The sequence below is a fragment of the Hevea brasiliensis genome, chromosome 14 (assembly GCF_030052815.1).
Source record: "Hevea brasiliensis isolate MT/VB/25A 57/8 chromosome 14, ASM3005281v1, whole genome shotgun sequence".
Taxonomy (NCBI): domain Eukaryota; kingdom Viridiplantae; phylum Streptophyta; class Magnoliopsida; order Malpighiales; family Euphorbiaceae; genus Hevea; species Hevea brasiliensis.
In genome coordinates this window covers 11,787,800-11,802,855 of record NC_079506.1, presented here as the reverse complement: position 1 = coordinate 11,802,855, position 15,056 = coordinate 11,787,800, and the positions used below count along the sequence as shown (strand labels likewise).

The 15,056-nt window shown below is 34.5% G+C and overlaps 1 protein-coding gene across 1 annotated transcript; it reads left to right on the top strand.

Moving 5' to 3' along the window:
* Positions 1–11,084: 11,084 nt before the first annotated feature.
* Positions 11,085–14,730, top strand: LOC110666548 (leucine-rich repeat receptor-like serine/threonine-protein kinase BAM1). Its single transcript, XM_058133515.1, has 2 exons — positions 11,085–13,105; positions 14,065–14,730. Exons 1-2 carry the CDS (start codon positions 11,245–11,247, stop codon positions 14,481–14,483), a joined length of 2,280 nt encoding a protein of 759 aa, XP_057989498.1. The 5' UTR covers positions 11,085–11,244; the 3' UTR covers positions 14,484–14,730.
* Positions 14,731–15,056: the final 326 nt, after the last annotated feature.

Sequence of the window (15,056 nt, the reverse complement as noted above, 5' to 3'; positions counted from 1 at the left end):
TGATGCTAGCAACTATGCAATTGGAGCTGTTCTTGGTCAAAGAAAGGACAAAAGGGCTTATGCTATTTATTATGCTAGTAGAACATTGGATGAGGCTCAAACAAATTATGCAACAACTGAAAAGGAATTCTTAGCAATTGTCTTTGCATTGGAAAAGTTCAGACCTTACATTATTGACTCAAAGGTGGTTATATTTTCAGATCATGCTGCTATCAGGTATTTACTCCGTAAAAAGGAGGCTAAACCTAGGCTCATTAGGTGGATTCTGATGCTACAAGAGTTTGATTTGGAGATTAGAGATAAGAAGGGAGCTGTAACACCCTAGGCAAATCCCACATCGACAAAACACGGGAGAGATGCTGGGTTTATAAGTTGATGGTTCGTAACCCCTAGTGACGCGTTTTAAAACCGTGAGGGCTTCGGCCCAGAGCGGACAATATCACTAGTGGGCCGGGCCATTACATTTATGGTATCAGAGCCGCTCCGCGTGCAACCTTGAACGATGGTGGGGCAAACCTCAGCGAGGACGCTGAGTCCCATAAGGGGGGTGGATTGTAATACCCTAGGCAAATCCCACATCGACAAAACACGGGAGAGATGCTGGGTTTATAAGTTGGTGGTTCGTAACTCCTAGTGACGCATTTTAAAACCGTGAGGGCTTCAGCCCAAAGCGGACAATATCACTAGTGGGCCGGGCCATTACATTTGAAAAATAACGCTTAGTGGTGCATAATTTATAATAACAATAATTTAATAATTTGAAATAATATATACAACTCATAATTTCTGGGTATTTTACATTTTTATTGCTCTTTGAAAATAATTAACATTATTAGGATCTTTTATGATTACTTATTGTATTTTAAGTCTTAATTAATTTTTTTTTTCAGTGCCCAAGAAAACCTATAACAAATTATAAAAGCTGGATGTACGGGTGTATACTGGTTAGACAGCCATATGTCTATTCAAGATATCGCCCTGCCGTGCACGAGGCCACCGTCGCACGAGGCTCATTGCCAGCTTGTAAAGCCGTAAATAAAGTAGGCGTATAGCACGTAGAACAATCATACCGGACATATATTGTCGTTCATGATTTTCTCGAGGCGATCTTGCTATCTGTAGTCCCTAATTGGTATACCAATTTATCCAACTAAATAAATAAGTCTAGGTATACTATGGGCAATTAAATATTTTTAATTAATTTAGCACTATTCACTATTACTATTATCTAGTACTGTTCATTGGTACCATAAATTTCATATTAATAGGACATTAGTCCTAATTTACATATTCATATCATTTTTAAATATTAAATTTTCCTTATGAGTATTTTAATTATCCTATATAGCATTTTTCCCATGAACCTTTCTTTAGGTTCATGTTGATGTGTTATCTTTATCTAGGAATTTGACTAGGTTGGGATGTATATTTAGTCACAATTCCTTCATAACAATTGCTCCTCTATGTTTAAACTTGAATTTCAGTTTTTGAATCACTGAGTTTGGGGTTATAGAACTCAAGTTATGGTCAAAATACCAAAGGAATATTATTTTGGGACATTTTCTGGTTGGCGCTTCAAAGGACCCAACTTGTGCTAATAATTTGAATTGGTTAAAGGCAAAACTGGGTTAAGTGGTCTTCATGAAAAGTGTATCCCTATGTCTAATCTTTCCATGGTTAAAATTTTAGGTCATTTGGACCAGTATAGAGAGAGTTATGACCAAATGAACACGTACTGTTCATTTGGTCATAACTCTCTCTATACTGGTCCAAATGACCTAAAATTTTAACCATGGAAAGTTTATACATAGGGCTACACTTTTCATGAGGACCACTTAACCATAAATGTAATGGCCCGGCCCACTAGTGATATTGTCCGCTCTGGGCCGAAGCCCTCACGGTTTTAAAACGCGTCACTAGGGGTTACGAACCATCAACTTATAAACCCAGCATCTCTCCCGTGTTTTGTCAATGTGGGATTTGCCTAGGGTGTTACAATCCACCCCCCTTATGGGACTCAGCGTCCTCGCTGAGGTTTGCCCCACCATCGTTCAAGGTTGCACGCGGAGCGGCTCTGATACCACAAATGTAATGGCCCGGCCCACTAGTGATATTGTCCGCTTTGGGCTGAAGCCCTCACGGTTTTAAAATGCGTCACTAGGAGTTACGAACCACCAACTTATAAACCCAGCATCTCTCCCGTGTTTTGTCGATGTGGGATTTGCCTAGGGTATTACACCCTCCTTATGCACCTGTTCTGTACAGCATTTTATTCTGCATAACCTGTGCAGCTTCTTATGCATCACCTTTATCTCTTGAATTCTCATATGCTCTATACCAGGTAACTCTTTCTTTTTGCTCTTAAATTTCACAATTCCTGGTAATTACTCTTTGCTTTGAGTTTTGATAATACACTGCTTGAGACATTGAGGACAATGTCCAATTTTGAGTTTGGGGGTGTGCATTTTGATTTTTGCTACATTTTTCACATTTTGAGTATAGGAACATCTCACCCCATTCCATTTACATATATTGTAAATATTTTACATATACATCTATACATATATATACATAACACATTTACACACACATTATACATCACTTAGAAATTGTACACATTGCATACAAATAGATTTCCTCCATTTAGTTAATGCATTGCTCATTTTTAGGAATCATGCATCATGCATTAAAATCTTTTGCCAAATCTCTTGAGTATTGAAAAGTTGCCTATGAGAGTGATTTGACTTACCTTTTGTTGGGTTTGTGGATTGAAAGTTTTCTAAGAGGTGCAAAGTTTTGAAGTGTCTATCTCTTGCCTATATCTTCTTAGCCAAAAAGCCACCCAACTAGTCCTTTAGAGATTGGAGTGTTTAGAGGGAGTTATTGGATATAAGGTAGTCAAATGATGTCTCACCAATCCTAGAACAAATTTTCTAAACCTTTCAAGGTGAAATACCAGCTTGTACTTGAAAAGAGAGATGATTAGGCATTCTTTGATTTAAACCTTCTCATTTTAAACCTTTGGCCCTTTTCCTAATTAAAATTGACCCTTGCAAACCCCTTTGAGCCTTTTTATTCCTAATTTTTCTTGAAACCCTTATTGCTACCTAGCCAATGAACCAAACACTCCAACCCTTTTCATGAGAATAATTATTTATAATATTAGGTACATAAAAAAAAAAAAAGAGAAAAGAAAAGAAAAGAAAAAAAAATACAATAAAAGGGAGAAGAAATGATTGTCATCTTGTAAAAGTGCTAGTATATGTGCTTTTCATTATTGTCATTCAAATTGAAAGAAATCCACCCAAAGTATTAAAAGGAATGAGTTTGGGGGTGTTATTTTTAGGGACAATCATCAAAAGAAAATGCTAGATACAAGTTTAAAGTATCAAAATGTCCCTCCATTTTTATGTGTTTTGTAAATTATGCTATCACTTGACAATTTTCATTGCGTATTTCTCTCTTCCATATATATATATATATATATATATATATATATATATATATATATATATATATATATATATAATAAGAAGTGTACCTTATGTTGTCAAGATTGAAAATATTCTCATGCTTTAAATCTTTTTTACCCATTTTTCTTCTTAGTCTCATTTTGAACCCCATGGCCCCATTATATCCCTAAAAAGACCTTTGATCTCTTGATAGTACTTGCTACATTAGTGGAGATAGGAGTAGGAAATTTGCCTATGGGGTTGGAAAATTATCCATTCATTCATTTAATTTCATCATTCTATGTAGAGACACTTTGGCTATTGATTGTTCTAGAATTCTTTTTGAGCATGACTCTCTCTTTTGATTAGTTGGTTTAGGAATTTTGGATGATAATTGACTTGATGGCTAAGCGATGAAAGCTTGGATAAGCATTAGATTCTTTGCATTTTGAAGGATGGGTATATGGATTGTTGGTATGGCTAAAGGTGTGTTAAGTTACTTTAATAGGTGATTTTCATAGCTCTTTGGATAAGGCACCCCTAAAAATTGCATTACATTTTAAAGTTTGCTTGAGGACAAGCAAAAGCTTGAGTTTGAGGGTATTTGATGCATACATTTTGCATAGTCATTTAGGTTTAATTTCATAGCCATTTTATTTGATTATTAGTCATTTTTAGCTAATTTCATTAGTTAATTAGTTAGTTTTTCATAATTGTCAATTTTGGATTAATTTGTAATTTTTACTTTGTTTTGTAGGAAAAATGGTATTTTTGAAGGACTAAAAAGAAATTTTACTTTTGAGGAATGATTTCTGCAGCCAAAGATGTCAAAAACAAGTTTCAAAGTTGAAGTATGCATTGGCCAAATTGCGCATAACTTGCCGCATAAGCTATGCAGTTCTGCATAAGGAGAAGAAACTGTCCCAAGCACTTGCCGAAATCTGCATAAGTTGCCGCATAACTTATGCAGATTCGTGCCTCCCTTATGCAACCTCACAGAATTGTGCATAACCTATGCAGTCTTGCACATTGCTCATGCAAGCCGCACAAGAGAGCCAGAATCAGCTGAAATCAGATAAGGGACTGCATAACTTATGCAGTCCACTTATGCAGTCCCACAAAGATTTCATTGATGAGCTGGCAGAAGATTCCCTCAGAAAATCACACCTCAAACACACTATTTTAGGGCTCCATGTCAGAAAAAGTTATAAATAGCCCCTTATCCCATTTTAGAAGGAGGAGAAAAGGAGAGGAAGAAAAGGAAAAGGAAGAGGGCAGCAGCTGAAGAGTCAAAATCGTCTCCCACACCATTTCCAACCAGATTTGAAGTTTTCTTTCCTTTCTTGCATTTTTCCTACCTTTCTAGTATTGGGTTTCTTATTTCTTAGCTTAGATTAAAGTTTTATTTCCATATTAACTCAGAATATCTTGTAAATATTATGGATAGTGAGTAGTTTTCATTAGATTCTGGAGTTGGGATGTAATATTTGAGATATTTTGTGGATTTTGATTGGGTAATCCATATTTTGTGATCTTAATGAGTTTTATTCATTTCTTGTGTGCTTAATGACATGCTTAGTGTAGGATCCCATTAAGTGATGTTCTTAATCCATGGTTGAGGCACCGAAAGGAGAAAGCCTTGTGATAGATAATCAAGAAATTGGACTTAATTAACTTAGATCTAGAAATAGACAAAGGATTAAGAGGATTTACAGATTAATTAAGGAACTTAATGGGTCTTAATTAACTCTAACTCCACGAAAGTAGGATTAGATTGATTAAGGCACTCTTTGTCCCACTCGAAAGGGTATTCAAAGGATTTAAGAATTAATCTCCTTAAAACACGTAAGTTCCACAAGATTGGATAACCAATTTAAAATCCTAAAATAGCTTGAATATGAACTCCCGAACTCCGGAATTGCCTTTTTATCATTGTTAATTTGTAATTGAATTTAATTGCTTGCCATTTTAAATTTTTCCATATTTCATCTTGCTTATTTTAGTTTGATGCAATTTTAGTTTAATCATTACATTGTTGAATAGATTATTAATCTCACACACATAGAATTCACACTTCAATATCTATCAATTTATTACTTTAATTTCAAAAAATAGTCCAAATTAGTTAGAATTTTTATATCAAAAATTCAATCATTAACACAACTCCTCGTGGGAACGATATCTTTTCTATATTACTTGTACGACCCGTGCACTTGCGGTTGGGCCACATCAAAAATACAGATTAATAAAATACAAAACAATATCTAATAACAAGTAAGAAATTTAACCTATAAAATCCAGTTAATGTAATGACAAACAAAATAACATTGAATCCGATAGGAAAAACAGTATTATATACATGTGCCAACAAAATCTCAAAAATAAAAAACTGAATTTAAATGGAATATGTGACAAGATATGTTCAAAAACAATGGTCTAAGCATTCCATACAAATGCTAACCCAAATGTAATATAAAACAGACTCCCACTAAACCAAAGCATCATCAAAAGTTTTCACTACACCCATATGCGCAACATGCTTCTGAAAAACACTAATGGGCAAAGCTTTGGTTAACGGATCCACAATCATTCAATCCGTAGTAATATGTTCAATTCGAGTCTGTGATTCACGAATCTTCTCTCGAACAAATAGGAATTTGACATCAAAATGTTTAGTTCGACTAGAATTCCTATGATTTTGAAAGAAGCAAACAGCAGGAGTATTATCGCAATAAATGGTCAAGGGCCTTGAGATGCTCTCAACAACAAGTATACCAGAAATCAATTTCTTTAATCAAATAGCTTGACAAGTGGCCTCATAACAAGCAACATACTCTGCTTCCATAGTGGAGGTAGCGTTAAGTGTTTATTTGGCACTTTTCCAAGAAACAGCTCCTCTAGACAATATGAAGATGTAACCAGAAGTAGATTTTCTATCATCTACACAGCCTGTACAGTCAGAATTAGAGTACCCAATGACTTCTAGATTTATAATTCTTAGTACCATACAAATATCTCTTAACTTTCTTTGTAGCTTTCCAGTGACTCCATCCACGATTACTCAAGTATTTACCAAGGACACTAATAGCAAATGCTATATCAGGATGAGTGCATACTTGAGCATATATCAAGCTCTCAACTGCAGAACCATATGGAATATTTTCCATTTCAGTCCTTTCCTTGTCATCTTGAGGACACTGAGCTTTAGAGAGTTTCTCACTTGAGAGAACAGGTGCAATTATGGATTCATCAGTAAGTTCAGTAGGTGCATCAACCCTTAAGGCTAAATCTAGTTGGGCTATTGCAAGGTACATGCTCAGAGACTCTTTCCAGTCATCAAAATTGGAGTCATTCAGAGTTTTCACAGCAGATAATTGCATAGAAATAGCAGCTGAAATCAAATAATAAAGGAAACATGAATTATGTATATAACATAATCACAAAACTAAAGCTTCCTTTTAGATCCAGCTAAGAAAGTAATTATGAACAAAACTGTTATTTATTATAATCCCGCCTAAAGGTCCCAGATTACAATAAAATCAAGAAAACTCATTGAACTCATCATATATATATATATATATATATATATATATATATATATATATATATATATATATATATATATATATATATATATGTAAACCAACATCTTTAACACTTTTATACCGATAGGGTATTAAAAAAATATTAAAGACAATTAACAAATAATATTATAACCAACAATAACATATTATATTAATAGTGTTATACCGATGGGTATATCCACTATTAAATGATCCAAATAGTTCTTGAAATCCATGGAATAAATTTTTAAACAAATTAACAAAACAATTTTATGACTAGTCCCATGATAGGTGAGCTCATAATCATAAAAGTGTTTACTATAATCAGAATTTCCATGGACACTATATTATGAGCATAGTAATAATGTTAATACTCATAAATATGTTCTCAACATGCCTGAATATAATTAGTTAATAAAACCAATAACTATTAATAAACATATAATATTACCATAATTAACAAACACATAATCAAATAGAATTGTAAATATTTTATACTCTTGACTTTTATTAAATTAATTATATATGACAGTATGCAGGTTTCATATGGGCTACGAAATTCAATCATATTCAATCATAATCACTATACGACTATTTCAAAAACCAACATACAGCCATGTGGATTTTGAAATTTAATATTGATGTGGCCTAACCGCAAGTGCACAGGTCGTACAAGCAATATAGAAAAGATATCGTTCCCATGAGGAGTTGTGTTAATGATCAAATTTTTGATATAAAAATGGACTAATTTGAACTATCTTTGAAATTAAAGTAATAAATTGATAGATATTAAAGTGTGAAATCTATATGTGTAAAATTTATAATCTATTCAACAATGTAATGATTTAACTAAATTTGCATCAAATTAAAATAAGCAAATTAAAATATGGCAAAATTTAAAATGGCAAGCAATTAAACTCAATTAGAAATTAACAATGATAAAAAGGGCGATTCCGGAGTTCGAGAGCTCATATTCAAGCTATTTTGGAATTTTTAAATTGGTTATCCAATCTTGTGGAACTTACGGGTTTTAAGGAGATTAATTCTTAAATCCTCTGAATACCCTTTCGAGTGGGACAAATAGTGCCTTAATCAATTTAATCCTACTTTCGTGGAGTTAAAATTAATCAAGACCCATTAAGTTTCTTAATTAATCTGTAAATCCTCTTAATCCTTAGTCTATTTCTATATCTAAGTTAATTAAGTCCAATTTCTTAATTATCTATCACAAGGTTTTCTCCTTTCGGTACTTCAACCATGGATTAAGAACAACACTTAATGGGATCCTACACTAAGCATGTCAATGAGCACACAAGAAATGAATAAAACTCATTAAAACCACAAAATATAGATAACCAAATGAAAATCCATAAAATATCTCAAATATTACATCCCAACTCCAGAATCTAATGAAAACTACTCACTATCCATAATATTTACAAGAAATTCTGAGTTAATATGGAAATAAATCTAAAATCTAAGCTAAGAACTAATAAACCCATTACAAGAAAGATAGGAAATAGGGAAGAAGGGAAGAAAACTCAAAATCTGGTCTAGAAATGGAGAGGTGATGTTTTGCTCTCTGTTTTATGACTCTTCCCCTGCTGCTGCTCCCTTTTTTTGTCTCATCTTCCCTTTCCAAAATGAGATAAGGGCCTATTTATATCTTTTGCTGACAAGTAGCCCTAAAATGGTGTGTTTAAGGTGTGTTTTTCATGTGGGAATCTTCTGCCAGCTCATTATGAAGACTCTATAAAACTACATAAGTTATGCAGTCCCTTATGTAGTTTTCGACAGGTTTTTGGGCCTTCTATGTGAAGCTGCATAAGCAAGGAGTAAGTTTGCATAAGTCATGCAGTGACTTATGCAGATTTCGGCAGGAATAGAAAAAATTGCTTCTTCTCCTTGTGCAGAACTGCACAACTTATGCGGTAAGTTATGCGCAATTTGGCCAATGCATACTTCAACTTTCAAACTTGTTTTTGACATCTTTGGCTGTAGGAATCACTCCTCATTGGCATAATTTCTTTTTTTAGTCCCTCAAAAATACCATTTTTCCTACAAAATAAAGTAAAATTACAAATTAATCCAAAAATTGACAATCATGAAAAACTAACTAAATAACTAATAAAATTGGCTAAAAGTGACTAACAATCAAATAAAATGGTCATGAAATTAAACGTAAATGACTATGCAAAATACATGTATCACTTTCTATTCTTTATTCTTTTGCATTTGTTTTTGTTCCAACAGTGGTATCAGAGCCTCAATGATCCTATGGGCACATGAGATAAATCTTTAGACACAAGTTTATCATGGGTTGTTGGAGAGAAGTACTCCAAGAAAAGTTTTGATGAAAAAAACATAAAAAGGTCTAGAAGTGCATTAATAATGAAGAGATTGGAGAGAAGTGCTCCAAGATGATCAATAATATGAAATTGGTTAGAAGTGTACCAAAATTATCAGTTGGAAAGAAGTGCTCCAACACACAAAATTGTCAGCTAGAGAGAAGTGCTACAACATATTAACCTATCTTTTCGAGAGAAATGCTTGAAACACAATTAAAAAATAAATTGTTTTGAGTCTATGTTTGAATTAAGGGACATAATGTTAGAACCTAATTCAAACATGGTTGATTCTGATCCATTAGTATCCTATAAGATTTTGGAGATAATAGTATTTAAGGTTAATGCATTTCAATTTTAAAGTAGTAATTTAATCTTGACTAGTGGTCGAGATTTAGATGAGACTTTATTTTATTTAGTTAGACTTTAATGCTATGTAAATAGCACAATTAATCAGTATTTGAGTCAATGGAGTTATACAGAGAGTTTTTTTTTCTTCTATTCTTTATTCTTCTGCATTTATTTTGTTCCAACATATTCTGAAGAGGTGCATTTTGATGCATGTAAGTATTCTAAGCATGATGGAAGCTTTGGTAAACATTTATGACTCTTGCAATCTCTTAAATCAAGTTGTTTCAACTTCGAAAATTATTTAATGCTTTCTGGAAGACTTGTTAAATTTAAGCATTCATCAAGACAAAGTTCTTTAAGACATTTCAACTTGCCTATGCTGCTTAGAAGAGTCATGAGGCTTGAACATTCATAGAGATAAAGCTCTTTGAGATGTTTGAAATTGCCAATGCTGCTTGGAAGACTCTCGAGCTATATACACTTATTCAAGGACAATTTGACAAGTTGAGACAGATGCTCAATTGATGAGGGCAATTGTTTTATTTCCATCTAAAGTTAGAATCCTTATATTATAAGGAATCTCTAGACAATCTTTGAAGAGAGGGAATTTCAACCAAACTCCAACATTCATTCAAATATAAAAACTCAAGATTTGGGGCAATACTAGACAGGTCCAGAATCTCAATCAGCTCATTAGAGTCTTTGAGGTCCATTAATTTCAAATTTCCAAGAAGCTATAATAAAATATAAAAATATCAATTAATTAAAAGGTACAAATTAACTTTATAAAATGTAGCTAAAATTTATGAACTATGCCTTATCTCCATTCAATAGTTGTATGAGATTGCTTCAATGCAAGTGAAGTTTTACAAGATTCTTTGGGCGAAAATTTAATGACAAAGATTTCAAAGGATATCTACACCAAGAAAGATATCTTAGCTTTTGTGGAAGAAATTCAAAGTCATTAAGAAGGAGCACTTGCTCACTTAAAGACTTATTCCAAACTTCGAGTTTGAGGAATATAAGATTGCACATCTTTATGAAGGCCGTGGAACATAGCTCCAAATAATAACTCCAAGGCATAACAAGCAATATGCCTTCAACTTTTTCAGTTCCCTAATAAAATTACATCAAAAGGGATTATTCATTAATGCTTAATTGTTCATAAGAGCTAAAATTCATACAAATTTAAATATGATCGTGAAAGAAGCTTCATCTGATTAATTTGGTCCTTACTGTTTCTATTATCAATACATGATTAACATCTTCATAATTCCACAACCTGCTGTGTCCTCCAGGCTGTTCGCATTCTTGAATAACAATATCCTTGCCCATTTGCTCTAGCAAGTCATGCACATGAATATGATTGACAGATGAAATAGATATGAGAGACTTCTTAATTAGATGAGGTATTCCACTTTTTGGATAGAAACTAAATGCTTCTAATGTTCTCTCAACACAATCTTCATTTTCCCCTTTGAAGAAACATGCAATATCAAGAAATATTTTCTTTTCATTCCTCTGTAGCCCATCATGAATTCACCAGACTGTGGACTAGATGGTCTAGTTCCGAGGGAGCTTGGAAACCTGAAGCTGCTTGATACTCTATATTTGCATGCCAATCATTTTTCAGGTTCTATTCCAAAGGAGTTAGGCAACCTGACCAACTTGGTGAATCTTGACCTCTCCAACAATGCACTCACTGGTGAAATCCCATTTGAGTTCATCAATCTCAAGCAACTGAAGCTCTTCAATCTCTTCTTGAATAGACTACACGGTTCCATTCCAGACTATGTCGCGGAATTGCCTAATTTGGAAACGCTGGGGCTGTGGATGAACAATTTCACCGGTGAGATTCCTCAAAAACATGGCCAAAATGGGAAGCTTCACATTCTTGATTTGTCCTCAAATAAGCTCACTGGTACAATCCCGCAAGACTTGTGTTCCTCTAATCAGTTGAGGATTCTCATTCTCTTAAAGAATTTCCTGTTGGGTCCAATCCCAGAAGGTTTGGAGACATGTTATAGTCTCACTAGAGTGAGGTTGGGGCAGAACTATTTGAATGGAAGCATTCCAAATGGTTTCGTTTACTTGCCTCGGTTGAATTTAGCAGAGTTGCAGAACAACGTCCTGTCAGGGAATTTATCTGAGAATGGTAATAGTTCATCTAAACCTGTTAAATTAGGCCAACTCAATTTGTCAAACAATCTCCTCTCGGGTCCTCTGCCATTTTCGCTTTCGAATTTCTCTTCCCTTCAAATCCTTCTGCTCAGTGGAAATCAATTCTCAGGTCCAATTCCAACTTCCATAGGAGAACTCCAGCAAGTACTAATGCTTGATCTTAGCAGAAATTCACTTTCAGGTCCAATTCCACCTGAAATAGGAAACTGTTTCCATCTCACTTTCCTTGACATGAGCCAGAACAACCTCTCTGGTTCAGTCCCACCAGAGATATCCAACATCTATATCTTGAATTACTTGAACTTGTCAAGAAACCACTTGAACCAAACAATACAAAAATCCATTGGTTCCATGAAAAGCCTCACTGTTGCTGATTTCTCTTTCAATGATTTCTCCGGAAAGGTCCCAGAATCCGGTCAGTTCTCCCTCTTTAATGCCTCCTCTTTTGCAGGAAATCCTCAACTCTGTGGTCCTCTACTTAACAATCCTTGCAATTTCACCACCATCACAAACACACCAGGAAAAGCCCCTAGTGATTTCAAGCTCATCTTCGCTTTAGGCTTGCTGATATGCTCTCTGATATTTGCAACTGCTGCCATAATAAAGGCCAAGTCTTTCAAGAAAAACAGCTCAGATTCTTGGAACATGACAGCTTTCCAAAAGCTAGAATTCACTATCACAGACATCCTGGAATGTGTAAAAGATGGAAACGTAATTGGTAGAGGAGGAGCTGGGATTGTATACCATGGGAAAATGCCAAATGGGGTTGAAATTGCAGTTAAAAAACTACTTGGTTTTGGCACCAATAGCCATGACCATGGCTTTAGAGCAGAAATTCAAACACTAGGCAGCATTAGGCATCGAAACATCGTTAGATTGCTTGCTTTCTGCTCCAACAAAGAAACCAACTTGTTGGTTTATGAGTACATGAGAAATGGAAGCCTAGGAGAAGCCTTACATGGCAAAAAGGGTTCTTTCTTGGGTTGGAATTTGAGGTACAAAATCGCCATTGAGGCTGCTAAAGGCCTATGCTACCTCCACCATGATTGTTCACCATTGATCGTTCATCGAGATGTAAAATTCAACAATATTCTGTTAAATTCGAACTTCGAAGCACATGTTGCAGATTTCGGATTAGCAAAATTCCTTATTGATGGGGGAGCATCAGAATGTATGTCAGCAATTGCAGGGTCTTATGGCTACATAGCACCCGGTAAGTTCATTACTTCACTATATTTGCAATTAAATGATATCACTAAGCCAGTTTTTAACCACTGCATCACATTTTTACACACATTACTAATGCTTGCTTTCTGATTTTGTGCACAGTGATACTGTAGATGATTGATGATTGATAGTGACCTTGTTAGTTCAGTTAGTTATTTTGTGCGTAGTAAATTTTTCTTGTAATGTCAAAATTGTCTAAATATTTCAAGAACTCAAGATGAACAGCAACCATCTGATATTCCCAAGGTAAGAACAGTTGCAAGCCACGTATAGCTGACTTTTGATCCCTTATAAGAGGTACTGTACGCAATAGTGTTACCTCAGTGAAACTGAAGTCATTGAGAAACTATAGGATCTCGACTTCAAACTCTTAAATTAAAAAAAAAAAAAAGTGACAGCAGAAAAACCACCCGGGATTTGTGCCAAAGGGAGACAGGCGCATAGGTTTTATTGGCATTCACAGCACAACATCACACAGAAACAAAAGAGCCGAAGCACTTTGTTGGGACCCACGAAAAACTCTCTTGGAGGTCCAAATCTGACAAATTGTTGCTTATTTTCAGTCTGATAATGATTCTAACGTACCAGCACATTGAGATTAGTGAAAGCTAACCGACACATATATGCATGCACACCTATTTACAACACTAATCTTTCGTGTAATAGCTGATTTTGGTCTTACGTGTAAAGCGTATTTTTCTTCTTCTTCTTCTTCCCACCGACCAGTCTTCTTTGGCTGCTTTGAGCTTTCTTGGCAAGTTTGGCATCTGTTTTTGTCTTTGTCCTTTGACCTAATATCTATGATTTTTTTGGGGGGTACTTTCCTTAATCCCAAGATGAAGATGCTGCAAATTGGGTTGTGTGTTTGGGCTTGGATTGTGGTGGTCTTATGGGCCTTATCCCATGGTTTAGCTATGTCATGACTAAATTTTGTTCATATTGCAGAATATGCATACACATTGAAGGTGGACGAGAAGAGTGATGTGTATAGTTTTGGAGTTGTTCTCTTGGAGCTGCTAACAGGACGACGACCTGTGGGTGATTTCGGCGAAGGGGTGGATATTGTACAATGGAGCAAAAGAGTAACGAATAATCGGAGAGAAGATGTGATGCGCATTGTTGATCCAAGACTAACAATGGTGACTAAAGATGAAGCAATGCATCTATTTTTCGTTGCAATGTTGTGCTGCCAAGAAAATAGCATTGAACGTCCTACAATGAGAGAATTAGTTCAAATGCTCTCTGAGTTTCCTCGTAACTCTCCAAATTACGATTCTTCATCATCTTCTATTGTTTCCCAACAATTGAAAAATGGGGAAAATGAGAAAATACTTGCAAAATCCAAACAAGATCTTTTAGTTTAAGCTTGAATAATTTTCTTTTTCCCTTTGAATTTTAATGCTGTCTTTAAATTGGCTTGATTTTTGTTATAGCTTTTTTTTTTTTTATTAATGTGCAAAGAATAATTTTTTTCTTTATGATTCTTGGGCATAGAATTAGGCATATAGATGTAGGAATAATTTGTGGGTTACCTTCTTTTTAAGGAGTGTCCTCCTTAGGTGGAGAGCTTGCAATCTTTTATTAAAGGGATCATGAATGCTTTTTGTATTATATACTCTTCTCTATACAAATGCTATATTTGATTGCTTTACATTACTTCATTTTTTGCCCCTCCTCTACATTTTGTCCCCCCCTTCATGTTATAATCAATGTTTATAGATATGAAGTGATGGCATTAATAATATGTAAACTCGTTTCACTTTGAAACTAAGACATAAGTACGTGAGATTTATATATTTAATAAGTAAATTTCATCATATATCATATGTTATAGATTCAAGAAAAATCATTTCTAAATATGTGGAGCCAATGCACATCTAAAGCATCCCATTTAATAATTTTTTAAAGTAATTAGAAAAGGAAATTTAAACTCAAAA